This window comes from Poromitra crassiceps (assembly GCF_964638095.1).
Source record: "Poromitra crassiceps genome assembly, chromosome: 15".
Taxonomy (NCBI): domain Eukaryota; kingdom Metazoa; phylum Chordata; class Actinopteri; order Beryciformes; family Melamphaidae; genus Poromitra; species Poromitra crassiceps.
In genome coordinates this window covers 8979607-9005916 of record NC_139634.1, presented here as the reverse complement: position 1 = coordinate 9005916, position 26310 = coordinate 8979607, and the positions used below count along the sequence as shown (strand labels likewise).

Genomic DNA, 26310 nt, shown 5'->3' with positions numbered 1-26310 from the left:
CCAAGGTGATCGGGGAGATTTGTGAGATTGAAACGAATGTGCTTATTAGGAGACTGGCAGCCTAAACAGACTGCAGGATGAGCCAACAGCTTGATGGAACACAGTAATCACTGGCAAATTGCAAAACGCAGCTTCAACTCGCCAACACACACTTGATATGCTATTTATTTATGCTGTGTTGTATGACCCAGTGAAGAAAGTCATCTTTAATATCACACGATCAGAAGCAGGTGAAAAAAGCACTACTCATCTCTGACACGCACGTCTAATACAGTATGTCACATGTCTAGTTAGCATCACACCCGGGGGCCATAACAGTGGGGAAGGGGTCCCATCACAGGCCCTCTATAAATATAAACCCCAGCCCCCTCCCGGCATTCAGATGTGTCTGTACTATCTTGCAATCTCCAGCTCTGGATCATAGTCATATCATATGATTTTTATCATGCATACATACATACATACAGCTTCCATCATCAAACTGTATTGCAACATTTCGTTGAATAAATGTAATCGATCAAAACATGTACAACACATTAGGTCACCTGCTCTGTCTAATTTCCCATCATGCTCGCTGCTACATCACAGCCCAGTCGCCAGAATAAAACGTTGGGATGTTACCTTTCTGCAAACCACGGATACGCAGAATCTCAACGTTTGTGAAACCAAAAATATGTTGCGAACATTTCAACAAGTCCTCCAACCACAGAGTTTCCAATCTAAATTTGAAAATCTTGGGTTAATTTGAAAATGTCACTGCATCGTCTCCAACATTCATTGGAAAACGTTGCCCAAAGTAAACGACTTGTCGGTAAACGGTTATCCAACTCAAACAACTTGGTTAAGGTTAGGGTTATGGTTTTGATTAGGGTTAAATAACAAAAAACGTTAAATGTGACTTGCGGTTTAAATGTCGACTTTGGAAATGCTGGAACTCAAACTCCGGTCTCCAGTGTCTAAATCTGCCTTCACGTGAGAGGCCATCTTCTCTCCTCTCGCCGCGAGGTCGAGCAGAGAGCAGCAGGAGCTATATTGCTATCCACCTTATTTCTAGCTGCCATGATGCCTTACGTGAAATATGGGCGCTTCTTCTGGTGTCATCCACCCAGCCCCCCTCCCACCGTTACGTTGCTGACACGGAGCCCGTCTGCGTCTGTAAACGATGTGTCAAAGCTGCAGGCGAAGGGAGCCGATCACGTCCAGCTTGGCCAAACATCTCGCTGATAAATATCCCGAGTTGTTCAAAGAGCAACGGGTTAGCGGATGTGATAGATAACATGATTACATTCCCTCAGATAAGGCGTCAAACGAGTGTTATCTCTTTGTGACAAGCAACTTTTTTCCACAGAGTTTGATGAGGAAATGCGCTGAGCACGAGCGCCGCATGCAGACCCTCGGCCATGTAGGCTACGTTAACCAGCTGCAACAATCAGACCCATAATCATTTCACAGCGGATTCAAAAATAAGGTGGATGGGTGAGATTGGTTGCACTCATGAAAGGTCAGAGGTCAGGTAACTACTGTAGGTCAAAGGTGGCAAATTCGAGCAGTGGTGCTCCAAGGGTAGTGGAAAATAGGAAAACACAGGCAAATGTTTATGGCCCGGCCATGACACCCTTACTGCACACTGGACTATCTCAATAGCAGACTGTTTTTATTTACACGGCGGCTAGAGGTGTAGGCTATAACGTTACGCTAGGGATGTCAATCTTCGGTTAATTTCACTTTCGATTAACCGACGCTAATAATCGATTAACCTATCGGTTAATTCATAATTTTTTAATATATATATATATATTTTTTTTTTGTCTATTTACTCAATGAGCTCATGCCCAAACAAGGCGTGTCTATTTAGATGCTGAAATGTTAATGCTTTTTGTGTTAGAATTTCTAACACAAAAAGCATTAACAAGCATTAACAAAAAGCATCAACATTTCAACACAAATTCTTTTTGTGTTAGAATTTCTAACACAAAAAGCATTAACATTTCAGCATCTAAATAGACACGCCTTGTTTGGGCATGAGCTCATTGAGTAAATAGACCAATTTTTTTTTTTTTTTTTTATATTAACTGATAGACCGACAGCAATAACCGAACAACGACGTTAGCGACGGTTAATCGATTAACGGTTAACCGTTGACATCCCTACATTACGCGTTTATATCCAACATATTTTTTTGGTTCACAAATGTTGAGAGTGAGATCCATGGTTTGTAGAAATGTAACATGTCAACATTTTATTCTGGTGAGTAGGCTGTAGATCATGGTGACACAAAAAAAGCACGATTCTTTACTAAAACTGTAAGATTACGCGTCAGACAGTATTTCTCTTATGATTACTTTGCACTTAGTGTGTTTCGTCCTGTTAGCTTATTTAGCTGAGTCTTGTTAGCTTATTGTCTTGAGACCATAATGTTTGCTAAGATGACTCATCACAAAAGTGGTGCCCATGAAATAAACAAACAAAAACAAACAGAAAAATTAGGGATATGGGGATTCTGGGGTTAGGGGGGGGAGCCATAGCAAATACTTAACTTCCGCCAAAATTAAACAGAAACATCAAAAAGACCCCTAAAGTCATGTTTCAAGATGTATATAAAATACTACTAGTAATAATAATGTATGTGATGGTTAACCTTTTCCCACAAAAAAAGGTTAAATTATCTTGTTAAAATCCTTAAGATGACTTCCCCTCCTTCTCCCTCATTTAAAAATCCAAAGCAACCAATCAAGGTTATCTCCAGCATAACTAGCCAATCACAGCATATACATCACGGGCTTTCAACACATTCTCACTCGTGACAAAGTGACGACAGGGGTTCCTGAGCGATCTGCAGCAGCCTACCTGACTACCTGAGTTGGGAGTGAGAATGTGTTGGGGCTTTTAACTGCTGAATACTGGACAGTGATTGGCTGCGGGATTCGTGATGTCATGAATCCTGCTTGTTGAAAACAGCCTTTTCAGTGAAGTCAGAGAAACTTTCCACTTTCAGCAGATGATTGTGGAAACAGTCTTCTAGTGTCAAACTCTGCACAGACATCATTCTGCACAGTGAAGCTCAGACATCCACCTGAAAGAACTTTAGGGGGTCTTTAAACTTTGTTTATCTGCTCTCCCCAAAACTTCAATAAACCTTTATGGCATATTATTACAATACAACAATACTGTTGTTGACAGTGTTGACAGTAATAGAAGATGCCAAATCATTCAAAACAATAAGCATTTTGCTTTTAGGAGCATCGTGCCAGCGTGCGGCGCTGTTCCAAAACGTGTCAACGTGTGTCGTTGCCTGGGAAACGCACATCCCATAATACAACCGTTCGCATCGCATCCCATAATAGTATGATGATACTTGGGATGCCATTGCCAACATTGATGCGAACAGGTTAGCTAAAAGTTAGGGTCGCCAGCGAGGGCCCCCCACCGTTGCGGTCGGGGGGTACGTTTGGAAATCCCTCCAGGCCTGAAAATCTTTCTCGGGGGAAACACTGGACAGACAGTGGGGGGTTAGTTGACACACGTACCTGTGGCTGGGTCGACGGTGCGCTCGATCAGGTGGTCGTCCTGGTGGACCCACTCGCCGTTGCACTTGAAGTAGATCTGCGTGGCCGGGGTGGAGCGGCACGTCAGCGTCACGGGCTTGTTCTTCACGATGTACTCGTCCTCCGGTTCCACCAGGAAGTGAGGTAACAGGTCCGAGAAGGCGGCAGGAAGCGTCGCCGTGGCAGCGTGCTCGGAACCTTGAGGGGAGAGAGAGAAGCGAGGGATTTTTAGAAGGGACGACACAAGCAGCTTTTATATAACTGGAGGATGAACTGAAAACATGGCTGCCCATTCATTTCAACATTAGCTGCTCACCAAACTTACAAAACGTTTTTTTCACTACTGGCTTTAGGCTAGTCTGATCTGTACGTTCGCACTTGCTCTGCTCTCTTGCTGCTTCTGCATCCAGATTAGTTTTAGCCTATTAGACCCATGTTTTTCATTTATATCCATGCTATATATTATTGAACCATTGTAGATATTTCTCCCAGTATATCTCCCAGTATACTGTACATACGCACTAGGAAAGCTCCAGGATTTGAGTATACCCACTTAAAATTGGGCAAAGATACAGTTATGTGATGTGTTAGGCCTATATGATTTAGAGAGAGAGAGAGAGAGAGAGCGAGAGAGGGATGGAAAGAGAGAGAGATAGGTTCCCTAGGCCAGTGATTATCAACCTCTTTCATATCAAGGACCCCTCATTTAGTCCACATCAGGGCAACAGACCCCCATTTGATGAGATTTTGTCTCTCAAACACAAATCTAGGAATATTTCTAGATATGACTTTTGTCCAGAGCTCCTTGACTATCTGCATTGTAGTCCAATAACAGTGAATAACTCCCGCACACTGTCTCCAAATGCAAAAAGTTTATTTAGAATCTGAAGCGGTTAAAAGAGTGGAGAGAAATGATCACATGGAGGAAGTGGAGAAAGAGAACCAGAGCAGAAACGGAAGAGAATTGAACAAAACACGTGTGTGGACAAAAGAGGGTTTCTGACGTTCATGGCCATGGCCAGGTCAAAGGAAAAAAGGAAAAGATTACGATGACGATGATGATGACGATGATGATGGACGCGGCGACAAGGTTTCTGAATATTGTTGACATAGAGGAGATTGAGAAAGCGCTGAGGGACGAATTTCCACAGACTCAGACAAGTGCGTCTGGGTCATAGAATGGTCATTGGGAGGCGGCTGTAGCTCAGGAGGTAGAGCGGGTCGTCACTAATCGCTTTGGATAAAAGAGGTCGGTGGTTCGATTCCCGGCTCCTCCAGTCTGCATGTCAAAGTGTCCTTGGGCAAGACACTGAACCCCAAATTGCTCCCGTTGGTGTGCCAGCACCCTGCGTGGTAACCTGCCGCCATCGGTGTGTGAATGGGTGAATGTACCTAGCGCTTTGGATAAAAGCGCTATATAAATGCAGGCCATTTCATACAGTTTATGAATGGGAGCACTATGGGAGGAAAAAGTGAACAGTGAGCACACTCCAAAAATATATATAACTTTGGTGCAGGGCACAAACAATATCAAGTCACAGCAGGAAATGCCAGCACACACAAAATACTTTTTGAAGTTTGAATAGCTGTAGTCTGGGTCGGGCAGTTTGGGCACACAGGCCTTCCTCAGTGCTGTCACTATGGGAGGATACATGATGAACACTGGAAATAGATTTGTATGATGAATCTCCCCAAGGGGGTATAAATAAAGGACAACTTAATAACTTAACCTAACTAGAAAGAAGACGTCAAAGTCCAGTAGGTGGCGGTAATGCACCATTTAAGTAACTCTATTCAGAATCTGAAGAAGGTCTTAGGACCGAAACGTTATTCTGTTAAATAAACCTTTTGCATTTGGAGACAGTGTGCGGTAGTTATTCTCTATGGATCCAGTCGGGTTTTCCCTCCTCCGACGCACCTGTCCTTTAGGTGTCCTTTAAGTTAAATAACACCTGTCATTTAGGTGTCCTTTAAGTTCAATAACACCTGTCATTTAGGTGTCCTTTAAGTTAAATAACAGTGAAACTATGATCAAAACAGTACCGGTAATTCAGGGCCCCTACTACAATTAACGACTACACCACTGATTTCACCAACAAACGTTGCAATATATCGTGCATTCCTTTATAACTGGGAACTGGTAATCTTACCGGTTCAAAGTTCATGAGCTGGGACGTGACGTCACTAGAGCTGGTATTTCCCATTCCAAACTCGTAGGAGCCTCAGCAGCCCCGACCTCAAAAATCCAAGATGGCTGATCCGCGCAACAACAGTAGTTATAATCGTATAAATGCTATTTAGCACTTCTGTCTTGTTTGTGTCTCATTAAATCACCTGTACACACAGCACGGCCTACTTCTATCTGTGTGGACATGAGGCTGCAGTTTGTATGCGTAAAATGCCACGAAATGCCTTGTTATCAACTGTTATTGCTAACAATGGCTAGCCTGGCTAGCGAGTGGATCTGACCAGTGGACAGTGAACTTCCCAGCTCAACTTTTCTGCAAATGGAATGCTAACTAAACGGATGTGACGTCATTTAGCCTCCACATCCCAGTTCTTTTGCGATAAAGGAACGCACGATTAACTAGCTACTCCTTTTGCAGCAGAGCCTAGGTAGGCCACTAGCTCCATTCTACAGTGATGTAACAGTCCGCAACAGTCCAACAGGTTTGATACAGCACTTGATATAATGCGTACAGCAGCTTCACATGCCTCAGAGAAACGCCATCCCCGACACAACAAGGCAGCACATCGTCTTTGTACCGTACATGAGGCACAGGTCATGAAATAACAAGGCAGTATACTATACCATCACTGAAACACATTCACACCACACGCATGAGCAGTCTGTGTCCAAAGATAAATAAAGTCTCTCCTCTGTCATGGCCATCAACATAAAGGCTTGATCAATACTAACGTTAAGACGTTCGGTTTATGTCCATCTTACCTGTAGATATTGATAATGCATCTAGCAAGGAAATTGAACTTCCGTGGTTGAGACTTCTTCTTCTTTGGATTTGATTGGCGGTTGGCATCCTTAAATGGTGCATTACCGCCACCTACTGGACTTTGACGTCTTCTTCCTAGTTAGGTTAAGTTATTAAGTTGTCCTTTATTTACCCCCTTTGGGGAAATTCACCATAGTGCAAATCTATTTCCAGTGTTCATCATGTATCCTCCCATAGTGCTCCGTCTGCTCCCATTCATAAACTGTGTGACCATTCTATGACCCAGACGCACTCGTCTGAGTCTGTGGAAATTCGTCCCTCAGCGCTTTCTAAAATCTCCTCTCTGGAAATGTCAACAATATTCAGAAACCTTCTCGCCGCATCCATCATCATCATCATCATCATCATCATCATCATCATCATCATCATCATCATCATCGTCATCATCATAATCTTTTCCTTTTTTCCTTTGACCTGTTCTGCCCAATTGATCACCATGGCCATGACCGTCAGGAAAACCCTCTTTTGTCCACACAAATGTTTTGTTCAATTCCCTTCTGTTTCTGCTCTGGTTCCCTTTCTCCACTTCCTCCACTTGATCATTTCTCTCCACTCTTTTAACCGCTTCAGCATAAGAGATCCCATTCACTTCTACTCTGATGTTGTTCACTTTCACTTCCTGTATTCTCTTTGGCCACTGTTTTGACCCTGCTGCGTGATGGCTTCCATCACAGTGTAGGCATGTCGCCTCATCTTCCCCTAGCAAACAGTGTGATCTGTCACAATCTTCCTTCCTTCCCACACCTCCGGCATCTACTGACCCCTCTACACACAGCATCTACTGACCCCTCTACACACAGCATCGACTGACCCCTCTACACACAGCATCTACTGACCCCTCTACACACAGCAGCTACTGACCCCTCTACACACAGCATCTACTGACCCCTCTACACACAGCATCTACTGACCCCTCTACACACAGCAGCTACATGACCGTACTCTTTTGACAACAGTAACATCGCAGCGGAGCTCTCTCAAACATCCTTATCCTATCTAACAACAATAATCCACATACACTCTTTCAGGCAATTCTCCATCAAATGTCAAACACACTGATGACGTACTATCTTCCCTTTCTCCTTCACGAAATCGCATCAGCCTCTTCGCCTCAACCACACCTTGCACACTGAAAAACCATTCCGCCTCTACCGACAGAGGCACTCCACTCACCACTCCCTTCTTCCTTAGCTCAGTTCCAAATGGAAAACAAGTAACACAGTAGCACGACCAGCTCCAAACACTTTCATTTTCTCCAAAGCTGTATCTCTCTGTTTCTTTGATACACACTCTTATTATAAGCATTCCACATCTTGTGATCCTAACCGACCTAACGTCCCCAATTTCCTTTTCCACAAACCTCCCTACTCTACGATGATCACCAAACAGTCCATCCTCCTTTGTTACCGCAACCGTCCCTCCTACCATAAACTCCTCTCTCTTCCTCACTGATCGACTATACTCACTATCTGAACTGAACATAGACTGCTTTCTTTTCTTTTCCTTTAAACCTCCACTATCTCCCGCTTCATCATCCGACTCCATTTCCTCTACGTCCGCCATCTTTTCCCGGTTCCTTGACCCTTCCTTGAGACGCTTTGACATGGAGCAGGCCACTTTGAGCAGAGCAGAGGGGAGGTCCTTCTCTCTCACACCATGCCACAATCACTTGCCAGTAAGGGGGAGAACCCCCTCCATAAAAATGGGCCGGCCCGGTTCAGTGCTGGGCCGGTGAAGTTCATTATTATTCTAATTTAGATTTTTTTTTTCTGCAGTCCGGTCGGACCATAACGCACACCACCGGCCCTTCTGGCATTTGCCAAAACTGCCAGATGGCCAGTCCGGGCCTGGCATCAAGTACCCTCTGTGGTCACAAGATCTCGGTGGTCACAGATTTCGGTTACACACCGTACCATAACAAGGAAGTAGCTATGAGAATAGGCATGGGGGGCTCCCTAGAGGCGCGGTCATGGAGCTCCAGAAAAGACAGCTTTATCCGGCTCTTGAAGAAAAAACGGACCCAATGGTTTAAAACTTAATGATTCAAAAATCTTTTTGACTTTGAGTGAAACACAGAAACATTTTTCCAGAGTTAAACAGCCACTTCTTTCCCCATGTATGTATGTCTATGGGGGGGGGGGGGGGCTTTTTGGGCCGCACAGCGTCACGTAACTTCCAATACCGAGCGTGGCCACTGGTCACCATGTCGGATTGGACTCAAGGCTGAGACCTGATGCCTGCTGGGGAAGACAAGAGCAAAGCTGCAAGCTTTCAAGCTTTTCACCAGGGGCTGGAGCTGGACTCCTCCCACTCGCTGTCATGGCCGACTTTCCTAGGATGGAGTGACAGCGTGACACCAAATGTCTAATTTCAGTGTCCTTCGTGAGTTGGAACTCATGAAAGAGCGAGCAAAGAGAGAGAGAGAGAGAGAGAGAGAGAGAGAGAGAGAGAGAGACACTGATACTGTATGCATTGTGAGTGTTGGGATATAGTAGTAGTGGTAGTGACAGAGCTTGCCCGGCCTTGTGTGCTCCTGGAGGGCAGTGAAACCCATCTCTCCACCCCTGCTCTTAATCAAAGCCCTTTAACATCGGCGCTGATGGACTGCCAGCCATAAATTGTCTGCCTCAGTGACTAGGCCACTTCACCCCCGTGTTATATGGCTCTTCAACCAGGACTCTAAACTCTACCCGCATTACGCAAGACAGCAGAAGAAGAGCGAGGTTGGTGGTGAGTGACAGGTAGACAGCCCGTCGACTTCAAATCACATCCTACCCATCGCATTTTATTTCCCCCGAATCTTACATGACACACAGGCGGAGAGGAGAGAGGAGGGGGGAGGAGAGAGAGGAGAGGAGAGGAGAGGAAAGAGAGGAGAGGAGAGGAGAGAGAGGAGAGGAGAGGAGAGAGGAGGGGGGAGGAGAGAGAGGAGAGGAGAGGAGAGGAAAGAGAGGAGAGGAGGGGGGAGGAGAGAGAGGAGAGGAGAGGAGAGAGAGGAGAGGAGGGGAGAGAGGAGGGGGGAGGAGAGAGAGGAGAGGAGAGGAGAGGAGAGGAAAGAGAGGAGAGGAGGGGGGAGGAGAGAGAGGAGAGGAGAGGGGAGAGAGGAGAGGAGAGGAGAGAGGAGGGGGGAGGAGAGAGAGGAGAGGAGAGGAGAGGAGGGGGGAGGAGAGAGAGGAGAGGAGAGGAGAGAGAGGAGAGGAGGGGAGAGAGAGGAGAGGAGGGGGGAGGAGAGGAGGGGGGAGGAGAGAGGAGAGGAGAGAGAGGAGAGGAGGGGGGAGGAGAGAGAGGAGAGGAGAGGAGAGAGAGGAGAGGAGAGAGAGGAGAGGAGGGGGGAGGAGAGGAGGGGGGAGGAGAGAGGAGAGGAGAGAGAGGAGAGGAGGGGGGAGGAGAGAGAGGAGAGGAGAGGAGAGAGAGGAGAGGAGGGGGGAGGAGAGAGGAGAGGAGAGAGAGGAGAGGAGAGGAGAGAGAGGAGGGGAGGGGAGGACAGGAGATGCGTGGGGGGAGGAGAGGAGAGGAGAGAGGAGGGTGGGAGGAGAGAGAGGAGAGGAGGGGAGAGAGAGGAGAGGAGGGGAGAGAGAGGAGAGGAGAGGAGGGGGGAGGAGAGAGGAGAGGAGAGAGAGGAGGGGAGGGGAGAGGAGGACAGGAGATGCGTGGGGGGAGGAGAGGAGAGGAGAGAGGAGGGTGGGAGGAGAGAGAGGAGAGGAGAGGGGAGGAGAGAGAGGAGAGGAGAGGAGAGGAGGGGGGAGGAGAGAGAAGAGAGGAGAGGAGAGGAGAGAGAGGAGAGGAGAGGAGGGGGGAGGAGAGAGAGAGGAGAGGAGAGGAGAGAGAGGAGAGGAGGGGGGAGGAGAGGGGAGAGGAGAGGAGGGGAGAGAGAGGAGAGGAGAGGAGAGAGAGGAGAGGAGAGGAGCGGGGAGGAGAGAGGGGAGAGGAGAGGAGGGGAGGAGAGATGCGTGGGGGAGGAGTAGGCAGAGGAATGCATCTCCACCACCGTGCCCAAATGGAAGCTGTCCTTCAAAACAGCGAGCTAAGGCGTGATGATTTACGCTAAAGCTTTTATCTTTACCGAAAGATATTCGCCGCAAACAATGAGCGACACACGACAGAGCCCGCAGTCATCGCGCCGCGCACGCACGCACACGCACGCTTCCTGTTCTCTGCCAGCGCCGCCTCTCTCTATCCAGCTAAACACATTAGCCTTGTGAGTGAGAGAGGAGACAGCAGCACGGCGTAGAAAGTGGGGGAAATAACCTCGTTCCACCGCAACACTCTCAGGGGAGACCAGTAAATCCCAAAATAAAACCCCTTTAAAAGGAGTGTAATATTAATTTACTGCTCTGAATCCAATATGGCTGACAGACCGGGCATTAACAACCGTCTCCATCACTCGCCGTGCAGCAGGAGGAGAGGATGGGAGTCCACATCTGTCATAATGAAACAGCTAACACTAGCGCTGACCTCTCTCCTCCTCGTGTCCTCGCATCCTCTCCTGCCTCCTCTCCTCCTCTCCTCGCTCATCCTTGCAGCTTTAGCGATGCCTGGGTCAGGCATAATATGAGGAGCGGCGTCATAAACACCAATCTTTTGGATAAAGACATTATCTGTCAGTTCCGCCCCCGCCGCCGCTACACATTATATTAATGTCTCCTCTTTCTTCTTCTGCCTTTTTTTCCTCTCCTGTACCCCCCCCCCCCCTCCTGTACCCCCCCCCCCCCCCTCCTGTACCCCCCCCCCTCCTGTACCCCCCGTGTGCTGAGTTGCTAATTCATCAGGATGAGATACAGTGAAGCACGCCAGCGCCGCCGCCGCCGCTGAACCCCATTAATGTTTCGTGTACGTGTTTAACTCTTAATGAAAACTAAATGTTCTGTGTCCAATGAAGGACATACATCACGCGCTCGCGTCTGACACCTTCTTGCCTTTTTCCTACCCCATTTTCTTATTGCCGAGAGAGAGAGAAGACAAACGTCGTTAATATGGCAGCTCGCTATCCGGGGACAACGCAACACTCGCCCGCCATTCTTTACGATACAGTCTGTGTGTGTTGTTGTCTTCGTTCGTGCGTCATGGTGGTTTGAGGGAAAAGGCCACGTCTCTCTCATCATGAATAGTGAGGGTAATTGCTCTAACTGAAAGCTAGCAAAACTTTGCTAATAAACAGGCGCGGGGGGGAGCAGGCGCGCGGGTCAGCCCCGTTTGAAAAAGTGTGCCGGTACCTTAATGACGGCGGGGCTGCGCTTCGCATCTAATGGGCCCGGCTTCCAGCTTTTGTGTGACCGCGGTCATTAGCCGGCACCGGGTGCTGACCCTGTGTTCTCCCCAGCAGACTGAAGACGACAGCTCAGTAAAACACTCACCTCACACCTGTCAGCCTAATCATCCCAGAGGACGGATGACGACAGCGCCGCCGGGGGCCAAGTGGAAAAAAAAGCGAAGGCGGAGAAGACACAGTGACGCGCCAAAGAGGGGCCCGCCTGATGAACTCCTGATGGCGTGCACTCGCCCAACGCCGCCCGCCGCCTTCTCATTTGCAGAGGTCACACTCGACGTGAACCCGCAACTTTTGATGATGTTGCCGATTTGTGTTTGTGTGTGTGTGCGTGTGTGTGTGTGTGTGTGTGTGTGTGTGTGTGTGTGCGTGTGTGTGTGTGTGTGTGTGTGTGTGTGCGGCGTACAAGGAGGGGCGGTGGGGTGGGGGTTAGCTTTCTGTTTTAGTACATGCACTTTAGGTTAATGAGGTTAAACACGTAATTTCTTTAGATAAATTCTCATTTTATGGGAGCGTATTCCAGTCACGCACTGCTTTATATCAAGCCCATAATGGAGGGTTGATGCGTAGTAAATTGGCTGAGATTATTGTCACGACGCACAATGTACTTCAAACAAAGTCAACGTGCACGTACACACACACGCATGCACGCACATGCACGCACGCACACACACACACACACACAGAGAGCGAACACACACACACACACACATAGCGAGCCACTTAACAGACTCCTTGCGGGTCAGTGCACAAATCAAATAGACATAGAGTAGCACTATGGGCACTGCATTACAATCCGCAGAATGCGATTGGCTGAGGCCGTGATTAATTGTCTGATGCGTCTTGAGCAACATCGCCCGATCGTTTTGTACACGGAGGCACAACAAACACAGGGCGCTGTAGACGTGTCCCGGGTTAATCACGGGCCCGATGAAGATCGCTTAATCGGCATGCTACTCTGTACAGTATGTGTCAGTTAGGCTCAATAACCACTGGAGAACAGACAACGAGAGGGATACATCATCGTTTTAGAATGTACTTTTTGAATCTGGACTTTCCAAAACAGACTTATCGGGTGGTGACCAAGACCAGAGCAATCTAGTAAAATGCGTGACTCATTAGCCAATGAACAGCCAGGAAGGGGTCCCGCCGCGCTACTTTTGAATGCTAAAATAAAGCTGATAATGTACAATTTGATTCTAAAAAAAAAAGAAAGTTCAACACAAACTGTCCATTTTGCTGCAACTCGACAGTGCTGCTTAATCCAGGACCTTACTTCCTGGAACTCTTGAGAGTAAAAAACTGGTCCATTGGAGTGAATGGAGATGTCGCGACTCTTCTACAGTATATACATGGCTCTGGTGGTGACCCACCTGATGTTTGTCTGAAGCTGCTGCTATTCTCTAGAGCAGTAGTTCTCAAATGGGGGTCCGGGGACCCCCAGGGGTCCATGGCACTTTGCCAGGGGGTCCGCGAAAAGTTTTCGGGGGGGGGGGGGGACTTCATAGTTCAATGAAAATATGTTATGCTTTAAATCTAAAATGGTTCATGGATTACATTCTAATCTGACAAACCTATCAATTTAAATGTCAAGCACGTTACCATGGAAACAAGCTGAGCCCAAAATCACAAATCAGAATGAGGGGGTCCCTGGTATATTTTCTATCTTATAAAAGGGGTCCTTGGCTGAAAAACATTTGAGAACCTCTGCTCTAGAGAGAAGATCCGAGTGACCTTAAACACACACTGCTGCGCCATGATGTCCAGGGAGAATTGAGTGCAGCACGCAGCAGCAGAACCCCATGTCTCATCTGTCCAGCTGACTGTGCACCTCAAGTCAGGTACTAACCATGGCCTCACCAGGATGTGATAGTACTGTGCAGTGTTAAATGCATGTGAAACGTTGTATCCCTATAAAACTATATCCTATCCATTTCCTATTCCTTTTCAAATAAAACATTTTAAAAGCAGGTACTGTACTGATTACTACATGCTCACAAATGTTAGAACTTTGCAAGTTACAGTATTTTGTTACCTTATAACTTTGATAGCAATCCATAATGATTTGCACTTTTATGTCACCCATCATTTTCAAAGAGCAGGTAGCTTTTTCCCCCTCTCCAAATGGTCGATATCTCATTCTGGAACGACTGAAACTCTTAACTTACGTCTCCTCTGCTAGTTCAACATACTGTATACCACCGCGCTGTATATAGATCTGATCTGCGGCGACTTCATTTGTAAAATCCGCTTTAAGATTTGCAATGCAGCTTTAGAGCAGAATTGCTAAAACGCGACATGGTATGAGGAGGACGCGTCCACTGGGAGAAACCCTACAGCTGTTCCGTTACAGCCGGAGAGAAAATCACCCTCTTGTGTTATTCGCTCATGGCCCCGCCAACACATCGCACGCGCCCTTTGGAGCCAATTACATTTTCTTCTTCTTCTCCTTCTTTTTATCGGCGTCATGTCCCCGAAGGAAGGCATCATTGAGCAATCACTGGGTCATAATTTACATCGCCGTGATGAACGACAGCTATAAAACAAGTGTTTTATGACACCATCAGTGCCTTACAATGTCCTCTGAAATTAATTCAATTAAAATTACTAGCCGGAATGTTCAACCGTTTCATGGTGTAGCTGCCGTAAACAACAAAAACCAGAGATCAAATTCGCCACAGCCGTTTTTGTCGGTTGCTGTTTTCATGCTGAGTGCGTTCTGGAAACATGAACATGTCGTTCGTGTAAGAACCAATATCGATAAGCCTCCGACAACATGAACACAGGGAATGATCAAATATGGAAACATGCATGAGTGGAAATGAGTTGGGATGAAAAGAGCTCTATCATCTACCGTAATATATGATGTGGAGCTTCACTGACTGATCTATGTTTGTCCCAACATGACAAATATTTACTCCTCCACGTGTCTGGGTTTGTGAATAAATCTTCCAATGAGACAACCATGCTTCAACAAGCACTCCTTCAAGTTCCTTCACACGCGTGTGCTCTCTCAAACACACACACACGCACACACACGCACACGCACACACGCACACGCACACGCACATGTACTGTACATGGCTGTGCACACTGCACACACACAACCACGTAAAAACAAATGAACAAAGTGAAAACCTGCATGCGCTGCACACGCTGCACACAAACGGGACACATAGACACACAGGATTATGCATTTAATTAAACCAATGCCCAACCTTTGAAAAAATTAGGCCAACACGGAAGTACCTCGACTTCCTCGAATGGCCACTTGAGGCTGGCTGCAAAAGTGTGTCATTCCCTATTCATCCACATGCTAAAATGCACAACTTTACAGCAGAAATAAACATGTTTACGGCCCGGTTCAGAAAGCGGCTTTTGGTCTCTATAGCTAAATTCACCGTTCATAACAACTGTACAGGGATAAATGTTTATATACAGGAATTAGCTGTGCGGGCTGGCAGCCTCGCCTGCCCTGCAGCTTGCGTGGCCTCGCCTGGTCTATGACATCACTGATGACATCATCACGGATGACATCATCACTGAACTTATAATAGCCTCAGCCAGGAAGGATGACATCACTGATAACATCATCCCTGATGACATCACATCATTACTAGGGCAATCACCTAATTAAAGAATCCGGCTCCGTCAGGTCACCCGCACGGGTGCTCTTTACATTTCCTGATATAGAAGTGAATGGGAATATGACCGAACTTCTCTCACTTCATGTATTACCTCAGTAAACACTTTCCTAATGATTGAGTTTATGGCCTCAATTGCATGATTGACGGCCTATCCAGTGATCGCGCAGCTGGTCGATCATGGACCAATCAATAGCAGCCGGGCGCTGCAGCTCTTCCCGTCCAAATATGGTCACTTCTGGCACCAAGAATACCAAGATGGCGACGGTCACAATGTGAAACTCAAGGCTTCAAATACAGGAGTGCAGGAACCAATGGGTGATGTCACGGTGGCTACGTCCATACAGTCATACAGTCTATGATGTAAACAAAAGCTGCTTTGCAGAAGAACACACACACACACACACACACACGCACACGCACACACACACACACACACACACACACACACACACACACACACACACACACTCCTCAGAATCAACTATTCCCAAAGACGATTTCAAACAAGACGGCCCAACTTCCAACTCACTTCCTGTCATTTTGTCACGTGGGTTTTGCCCATGGTTTTCCACGGACACGCCCACTTAGGAGACTTTCGGCAGGTCTGAGTCTATTGGAGTCACGTGACGATTTAGGAGACTTGCTGCTACTATTTGTTAGAATTGGCAGATCGGTGACCCATCTATAGTCATATAATATCTATGCTATATTCCCGATAGCTTTACAATATTTCCCAGTCACTAACGATGGCCTTGAAAATGCTTAATCACCGGCAGCAAACGATCCACACGAACATGTAGGGGTGAGCGAACGTCACCACAGTTGTGCATCACCTCTGGGAGGCAGAGAGACGCTGAGAGACGACTGCAGAGAGGAGCCAGGGAGTGGAGGACAGAAGGAGAGGCGGGGACTGAGCGGATGAGGGGAGGGGGTGAATATGTAAATCACTCGCAAAACACACACGCCAACTAAGACATTATTACGATCTTCTTCTGCTTAAATGAATAGAAAATTGGCTGCTAAGCATGTACGCTGATGCAGGGCTGTACATCTGTGTGCACATGTTAATTCCGGATACTAATAACATGCTGTGTGCCCTGTGTAATCTGCAGTGTGCGTTGTGTGATGATGAGAATATTTCCATGAGAGAGACGCACTGCTGAGGAAAGCTTGCGTCATATGGGCCAACTTTGGGAATTATCGTCAGAAAGTGGTAACACAAATTCTCCTTATTCATGCAGACAGAAGTCTGAATAAATGAATACTGGTTTATATACCGGTTATACAGCAGTGCTTCTCTAAATGTTTTCACATCAAGGACGCCTAAACTGACACAAATTAGACCACGGACCCCCCCATCTGATAAGATTTTTGCTTTTAGATGTATTGTTACAGAGAGCGTATGAAACAGTTTTTTGAACCTTGAACCTTGAACCCATGACCAAAAAAAGTCAGTCAAATCCATGTGTTAATTATGATGGAATTATAGTGAAAATAAATTAGTTCCCTTTTTGGTGGACACCCCCTGGAACCCCCTCAAGGACACCTGGACCCCACTTTGAGAAGGACTTACATACAGTGTGTCTTTAAGTTCAGTAAGAGAAAAAAGTTGTAGCTGTTGCTTGTATTTGGTGCACACCACAATGCTAACAAGGAGCCTTCTACGTTTGAACAGGAGTTTGCACATTTGCTCAATATATTTTGTCCTTTTTTATTTATTTGCTCGGTCTGCTGCCTCACTGATCTCCAAGCAGGAAAACAACTGTCAGAAGCCGTGGCGTCTACCTCTGCCACCAGCGCCACCTGTCTACCTCTGCCACCAGCGCCACCTGTCTACCTCTGCCACATGTCTACCTCTGCCACCAGCGCCACCTGTCTACCTCTGCCACATGTCTACCTCTGCCACCAGCGCCACCTGTCTACCTCTGCCACCTGTCTACTTCTGCCACCAGCGCCACCTGTCTACCTCTGCCACCTGTCTACCTCTGCCACCAGCGCCACCTGTCTACCTCTGCCACCAGCGCCACCCGTCTACCTCTGCCACCAGCGCCACCTGTCTACCTCTGCCACCAGCGCCACCCGTCTCCCTCTGCCACCAGCGCCGCCGCTCTGCCACCGACACCTCCGCGTTTCAAGACATCTGCGAGAGCCTGGGAGCATGCTGCCATTTTAAGAAAGCGCCTGTTCGTGTGCGTTTGTCGAGGCATGTGTATGTTTGTCCTATGCAAATGTGAACGTGCGAGAGTGCATGAGTGTGATGTCGAACAAGATCGACAGCAGAGAGAATGTAGACTTGTATGCGTCACATGGTAACGGCACTTTAGATGAGGAGAGTTTATCTCTCCAATTGAAATGGTCATGTGGCCTCAGGTGCAATTCCAAATCCTATTCTTAGACGTTTTATTGTTACGGAACCTGGGACTCTCCAGATTGAAAGAAATATCCATATTCATGATAGTATGACAGCCGATGCGCTGTCCTGATTCATCTCCAGATGTCCCCATGGACAATCCAGTTTCATAGCTCTTGTGGTGGACGACTATCCGACTTTCAAACAATCATTTCTCCAGTATACAGCAGTGGTTTAATCACTGGGCCTCCAATAAACTGTGGAGTCAGCACTGCATAACTTAGCGTCTTTTACACTTGGGTGTTTTACTCTAGTTACATTACAGTATAATATGCTGTCCTCTTTAATGTGACATTTTATCAAATAAATTAAGCATAAAAAAAAAACCTTTGATCGTGGTCTTATATTATTCTGTAGCATCTCCTCAGCAGATGAGGAGCTTATTTTCAACTGAAATGTAGAAGAAGTCAAAGCCAGAGCTGGGCAAAGATCAAGCCGGTTGGAGATGTGGCCCTCTGTGTCTGTGTGGAGGACGCTTCATGTCAGTGAATTATTTCTGTTATTCAACACAGCTTTCTGTGCACAAAAAAGGACAGAGAGAAAGTTGGCAGAGAGCCCTGCTTCCATGGAGCTTAGCGTTTGATCATGGCTAACACACTGTACAGTACGTGTGCCTCGGGAACTGTAGGGGAGGAAAATCAGCAGTGTATTAACAAACAGCTGAACTGGGGTCAGCTCACGGAATGTGAGGTTACATGATGTCACCTCACTGTGACCCTGGTGCCTTAACCTACGACGCCAGAGATCTTTGTTGGCAGAATGGCTTCCTGGATGTCTCCAACTTAAGACATACTTCCTGTTCCTGTAAGACTTCACAGGTCTTGTTGATCCTCTACTTTCGTGACCCGTTGGTGTTTTCGGCACATTTCTGTACGTCCTGGGAAGATGTGTGAAGGTCTGGTTCAATCTTTCTCTGTGAAGAAGTTTATAATATAGCCTCCTGCTGTGTGCATCTTTTCAACTTGCAAGACTCTCCTTTCAATAAATATGTATTCAAACCTCTGACTTCAGAACACTTCTCCAACAAGAAGTCTGTGAAAATGTGTTTGGCTACAACATATCCAGAGAAATTCACGAAGCACAAAGGACTGTTAAAAATAAATCTTCTGGACTGTAATTTGTGTGCAGACACAAGAAAACGTAATAGATTTCATTCATTTCGATATGGATTTAAAATGTCTTACCGTGGCAAAACTCTGGATGTAAATGCCACAGCGCCAAAGCTTGACATGTTTGGTGGCTAAGTGCACGATGCCATCGAAAGAGCCGAGGGAGATTTAAAGACATTTTGACTTAATAACTACATGCAATCCTCAAAGGGACCGGGGACATCCTGAGCTGTCAGGAGGGGCAGACGCAGTAGACACAGTCACAGTCTTTGCCATCCAAGGCACGCACATACTCATGGATTTGTCGTCCCCTGTACGCTTAGCCGGAAATGAGGTTATCCAAAAGCGAGTTGATTACCGAACTCGGCGCAGCCATGGAAAGAGCAGAGAGAGGGAGAGGGAGAGAGGGAGAGAGAGGGAGACAGAAGAGAGAGGGAGAGAGGGAGACAGAGGGAGACAGAGCAGAGAGAGGGAGACAGAGCAGAGAGAGAGAGAGGGAGAGAGACGGAGAGAGACGGAGACAGAGGGAGAGAGAAGGAGACAGAGGGAGAGAGAGGGAGACAGAGCAGAGAGAGAGGGAGAGAGACGGAGACAGAGAGGGAGACAGAGCAGAGAGAGAGAGGGAGACAGAGGGAGAGAGAGGGAGACAGCAGAGAGAGGGAGACAGAGCAGAGAGAGGGAGAGAGACGGAGACAGAGGGAGAGAGAGGGAGACAGAGCAGAGAGAGAGACGGAGACAGAGGGAGGGGGAGACAGAGGGAGAGAGAGACAGAGGGAGAGAGAGCGAGACAGAGACAGACAGGGAGACAGAGGGAGACAGAGACAGACAGAGGGAGACAGAGACAGACAGGGAGACAGACAGAGGGAGGAAGGAGGCAGTCTTAAATCTTTGAAATGGATGTTAGGAAATAAAGGGAGGTAGGAGGAAGGAAAAGACAAGAGACAATTTAGATTAGCAAGTTAATCCTTTATCTAATTAGCGGATATGCCCACAGCTAAGATGAGAGGTTTTACACAGTGCATTTTACAACTACGGAGCAATTTGAACTTAGCTCCGACTCAGAGAAGAAGAAAACTGCCTCGACATCTTTTGATGGAAATCCATAAGCCCGAAATAATGGAATGTCAGTATCACAGATATTCTATATTGGATCCCGTACTAGAAGTACAAAAAAAAAAAAAAAAAAAAAAATTACAAATTTCAATTCATACATCCGTAATGAATTTTGCTCAGTAGTCAGTAGTATCCCATTTATCTTACTTATTACAAATCCCTTCAAAAGAGTGTTACTTTACATTTGCACAAACTGTGATCTTTTTCACTTGTGATCACAGGGTGTAAAGCACCGCGTCTGGGACCATCCAGCAAAAAAAAAGACATAAATAAATAAATAAATACATAAATATATAAATAAATAAATAAATAAATAAATAAATAAGCATTTCAGTGCTGATGTCGGCAGAAGCTCCTTAATGTTATTCCCTCTTTTTCCAAAGGCTTTTGACACCAAACGCTGTAAACGTGGGGCCCACTGCGACACCTGTCAACCTGCTGCTCCTCTCTCTCTCTCTCTCTCCACCCCCTCCCCCCCCCCCTCCTCCCGGTGCAGATCCCGGGGAGGGAGAATGGCAGAGAGGATGACTTGCACTATCTAATTAGTGTGACAGAGCATGGCGGCTCCTCGGCATCAGACGGAGAATTAGAACACAACACACAAATATGAAACATAACAAGGCTGAGATAAAGCCCACACCTGTTCAACTCTAATTACTCCAACAACAATGCCAGCTCGGAGTTTTCCAATTGAACAAGCCAACAGCATTTACTGTAGCAGTGACACCGCGTGCCCACCGGGCGGGCTCACACACACTGTACAACAACAACAACACACCACCGAAGATAAGCAGCAGAAGAGAGACTGTCGCTGTAAGTCAAGAAGAAATCACATTTTGCAGCAGTGGCGCGGGGCACAAACGCGTAATGAGAATTTGATGAAGCAGCCGTGCTTATGTTTTTAACTACTTTTTAATTTGTTTGCTCGTGAATGAGCTATGACGCTGTATGTAAAGCAATCCTTTACTACCCTTTTCCACATCCTCCTCCATATATTCTAAAGAATAACATTAAGTGCCAGGCAAAGACTCGGCGGCACGTTAGAAACCCGAAGAAACGGTAGATTCATCGGTTAAACGCGTGCGTGTTTTCCCCCCGTGACGTCTGTTCAAACTGTCACTGTGTCAGCAGCAGCGTCACCCAAAAGTCAACTTGCCTTGAACACAAATGTCACGTGTTCACAAGGAGCAAAGACTGCGATTCAGAGGCTACAAAAGAGCAATATCACCAAGGCAGAGGATTATGTAGATAAGACTGAACCTGTCTAGAGATGAAAGACAGTGCGGGTTATCGGAGATGACTTTCCCTCCAAAGCAAAACCACAGCATGTCTGAACTCGACGTGTGTTTAGGGTATCAGTCGACGGCGGGAGGAAACTCATTTCAACCTCAACAGCTTTCTGATTATTCGTTTTTATTTATTTATTTATATATTTTATTTCTTTTTTTTTACCTCCCTCCAGTCCCTCCTGGCATCATCAGTACCACACACTCTGGCCTCTCCAATTTTAGCAATGCATGAATACAAATCTTTTGGGAAGAAGCAACATCTCTTATTACTAAGAAAAAACATCTCATCCCTTTTCGGATTAATCCAGGCCAGAAAAGGAGTTTAAGGCTGTGGCTTAGTCCATTTCAGGGAGTAAATAAACTCGACATGCAGCACGATCTGTGTTGCATTATGGAAACGGCACAGTATGAATAAAACAAAAACAGTGCATGAAACATTCACACCGGCTAATGACAAACAACCACTTAGTTTTTTATTTTCGTTTTTTAATCAAGGTTTTTCACCTCCCCCTCAAAAAAATGTCCCTCCCATTTTATCTCGCTAGTTGTACTTTTCCAATTCCCCCTGCTGTCCCGGTCGTTGCTCCACCTCTTCTGCCGATCTTGGAGAGAGGTGTAGACTAGCACATGCTTCCTGCGATACATGTGCAGTCACCAGCCGCGTGTTTTCACCTGACAGCGAGGAGGTTTCACCGACAGGACGTAGTAGGGCGTGGGAAGATCACACTATACGAGGGATCAGCCGAGCAGCATTTTGGTAAACAAACCGCGTCACTGGGTGGCAACGGCAATGGAACCCTATGGAGCGTGAGCTTTGGGAGGCTCGAGTGTCTGACTCTAGCCGGCTGACTCCGTTTACATTTAAAAAACTGCGACAGTTCCCACAACTTTAACGCCACATGCATAATACATCAACTCTTGAGCTAATTGTGCTCTCACTCAGAATGTCAAAATATAAGCGATGTGATGTATAGTTTTTTAGATATTAACGTTTGTTTGGCACAACTCCTACTAATTAACTGCCGCGGGGGTTCCGCATTTCTGGGTGGCAAGTGACGTCACGCTGATTCGTCCTATTCCACCCAGTTCCCCTCCCCACCGAACAGGCGCCCCGAGCGACCAGAGGAGGCACTAGTGGGGCGACGTCCCCGCGGCGGTAGGAGGGTGATTTTACCTCTCTACACTAACCAGACGACGCCCCTACAAAACAACCATTATTCATCCTGATACTATCCAGCCAAAACCCCGGTGATGGCAGCTATAGCACACTCCATCACAGCTTGGCCTTCCTCTCTGAATAAATATCATCCACTTCGTTAGATGAATGAAAGATGGCCTTTAAGCTGCCCATCGGTAGTCACTCTGGCGATCTGTAACGACTCCTCAAAACGTCACGCGCATTAAGAAGGATGGAGATTAAATTGGACTCCGGGACGACGACGACGACGCTTGTCAGAGAGTGACTGCACAGCTGTAACCTACACTGATAAGTGAATAATAATGCAGACAAATGCACAGGCGCTGTCGCCTCTAATGAGGATGAAATGAGAGAAATTGCCCATAATTTGAACACAAAAAAAAAACGGCTGAAAAGAAAACAAGAAGACCAACTGTTCACTAACAGATCCAAACCAAAACAAAACATGTACAATATGGACCCTGTCTAAATTGGAGTTAATCTTGCCACTTGGTCCTCTCTGACAGTCTCCTCTTTCTGCTGCGGGTTTTAACGGTATGGAGACTGGAATTAAAGAGCTCCCCTGATGGCTAGTCAATGAACTAATGTTCCTAGCCACATTCACATCAGACTTCATGGACGTGCGTGCACGCGCGTGTGTGTGCGTGTGCATGCGTGTGTGTGTGTGTGTGTGTGTGTGTGCATGCGTGTGTGTGTGTGTGTAGTGGGGTAATGTATGGTAATGTATGGTATGAAAAGCTTTGAATGCATGATTCTGTTTAAAGCGAAGGTATAAGAGATGCTTGAGCACAGTGCTGGTTCTGCCTTAACCCTGCAGATTACAGATAATTCTCGCCTTTAGGCTAACTTGAGGCTCTGACTACTGATGATGCCTACAACACACACAAAGTCATTCTATCTCCAGACCTGCGAGTGGCAGGAAATTAAAAGCGATTTCCAACACTGTAGTCTTAAGAAAAAGTACATTGTTTCCCTTGACCTCATCTGCATTCTGCGAGAGAGACGCTGACATAAATTAGCATGTTTAGAAGAATGACTGCCAAACCATCTCGATTGAATACGGTGTCAGCGGGTTTAAAAATCACGATTTAAAAAAGCAACAACTCTGGAGGGAAATTAAGGAAGATGAGGGATTATGATTAGGAGGAGGGGCGCTTGTTTTTACAGTCGTCCGTCACAGTGAGACATTGTGCTCCTGGTGCCCGGGGACTTGAACAGGAGAGGCTGAGAGGCTGTGTCGGAGCTGTTAGCTGGCAGAGTGAGGAGCACACAGGGAGCCTCCTCCTATACACCTTACTCGCTAACCCCGGACGGGTGCCATATTTTGTTGACAAACCGCAGCCGTAGTTTAACTGAACGTATAGCAACAGTTATGCTTCGTCAATGAGAAGTAATGAAAAAATAAGTTTGGTCGGAGGTGTGGACCCCTATAAAAAAAACTGACTTAGCCACCATGAGTAAAGATAACTCATTATATTGCCAGGTGCCCAGGTATAACGTACCGGACATTTATAACTACCTTGTGAATACAGTATTGGCATACACGTCTCAGGAGCTGAAGGCTTTCAAATCCCTTGAGTCCTATAACTACGGTATTTCATCTGTGGCAAGGTCTGTGACATTCGTACTTTTGTGCCACCAACGACATCATCGTCAAACATTGTCGTGACACCAAAGGTAAATAACGTTAACGCTAAATGTTTGTTTGATATGATCTGACGCTTGCTTGCATGTTAGCCCAATGTTTGCTACTAACGTTAGCCTCTGTCTCTTATCCCTTCACGTTTGCGGACAGTAGGATAAAAACTAACACCCGGGCTTTTATTGCTGCTATTACTACAGCCGTGTGTTATTACACAGCACACCACCGCTGTTGTGAAATAGCTCCTGACGCAGTAAAAAACGGTATTAAATAGGCTAGTAACGCTGGCTAGCGTACTCCTGCTGCTGGGCTGCTGCTACCATCACCAGCCAGGCTGTCAGTCACTTTTGACAGTGAGCGTCGCGGAAAGGTCAACAATATGGCAGCGGTAGGCGTGCCCGTACGTGAGTTACGTCAGTTGAATAAGGTCTATAGAGCCTATAGAGCCTATAGACTCTACTGTATGAGAGCTGACGATCTTCTGACAGATGATGAGATGAGGTGGGACAGCTAGCACAGCCGCCACGACGCTAATAACACCTCACCGCAAATTGGAGCTGAAGATGCGCCGCGGCCGGGGTAATGAGCGAGCGAGCTAGAATTAGCTAAGGGTGTTGGTTGGTGGTGAATTTTGGTCCTTACCTCTCCCCCTACCCGTTCTCTCCTCCACACTCTGTCAGTCAGTCTCTCTCTCTCTCTGCTGCTCTCCCTTCTTACCGTGGAAGGAGGTACTTTTTTTTTAATCACACATTGAGATGTTTTAGCGTAGCGTTTATGGCATCTTGGCAGTAGGAGTGAAACTGCAGGAGGACAAAGCAGGAGTCATGAGAATTCCCTCGTTTAGTGTATTAATTGCACAGTGAGTATTGGGCATCCAGGAAAGGGACAGTTACTGTATTGCTATCCCTCAAAACTTCTTAATCAGCCTACTTTCTCTCGAGACTAACTGTACTCGAGTTAATTAAAACTTCTCCCCGCGGTTCTGTAGTAAACTAAAATGACATTTGCATTGCCTGAAAAATCCACCGTGCCGAAGTAATACAGCTGGGCTTATTTCCATCATACTGAAACTGAAAACCATTTACCGGGCTACATTTTCTCCAGCATCAGTGTGCTGGAAAATGGTCGATTGTCATAATATTATTATATGTTATATTTAGATTTTCCAGTTTTATTAAAAGTAGAAATGGACAAAATACAAAAATAGCCGACAGTGATACTTGCTTCTGCGATGGCTCCCTCACTTATCGTCACATCTGCATCGCAGGCTGGGCCATTCTTCTGCAGTTGATACAGGCACCACGTCTTTCTCCAGTGTTGGGCAAGTTACTTTCAAAATGTAATATACTACATATTGCTCCAAGTTACTTTACAACATTACTCTCTGTGTAGAGTAACTCGTTACTTATTACACTACTTTTGCATTACTTTCACCAAAATAACAGCAGTAGCAGAATGACTTTGCCGCCCCGGAAACCATCCAGAAAAATAATTGAACCCGTCTTGAAGTCAGTGTAAACTGTCCAAAATTCTAAATGTTATCCATTTCCTTCGTTAGTGTCATCTATAGTGGTTATTTGCATAAAAACACACAATTTGATTAGGAAATGATTGTATCCTTATTTAAATATGTGCTTTGATTTTTTTTTTAAGTACCGGTAACTCAATTTGTAACTTGTGTTACTTGACAAAGTAACTGGTATAATATTACTGAAATCCTATTGGTAATAAGTTATATTACGGAGTTACTGCTAAAAGTAATATATTATTATATTATATTATTATTATTATATTATTATATTATGTTACTTTTGCAATGAGTTACCCCCAACAGTGCGTCTTTCTACCTCACAGATCGCCATGAATGCGCCTTTTTTTCTAAGGCGGCCGATTGAGACTCCACTGTGAAGCGACGTCGGGTTAACACCCAGAGTTCATTGTAAGTGCAGAATACTGTTTACAAGTGACTCAGACACTCTGAATACAACCGACACTTTGGCGCAAGCAAGACACAGACGCCGGCGATACAGAGCGAAAATCAATTTGCCGTCACAATGGTCAGCTTTAATTTATTTTTATT

At 46.2% G+C, this 26310-nt stretch overlaps 1 protein-coding gene across 1 annotated transcript in view; it reads right to left on the bottom strand.

Annotated features, from left to right (window-relative positions):
* unc5a (unc-5 netrin receptor A) overlaps nt 1-26310 on the bottom strand; it is a gene marked incomplete at both ends in the record, with an annotated part of 210697 nt that overhangs the window by 111444 nt on the left and 72943 nt on the right. The window contains one exon of the mRNA XM_083651971.1: nt 3528-3743. Coding sequence (XP_083508097.1) covers nt 3528-3743 — 216 coding nt within the window. The remainder of the gene's footprint in view (nt 1-3527; nt 3744-26310) is intronic.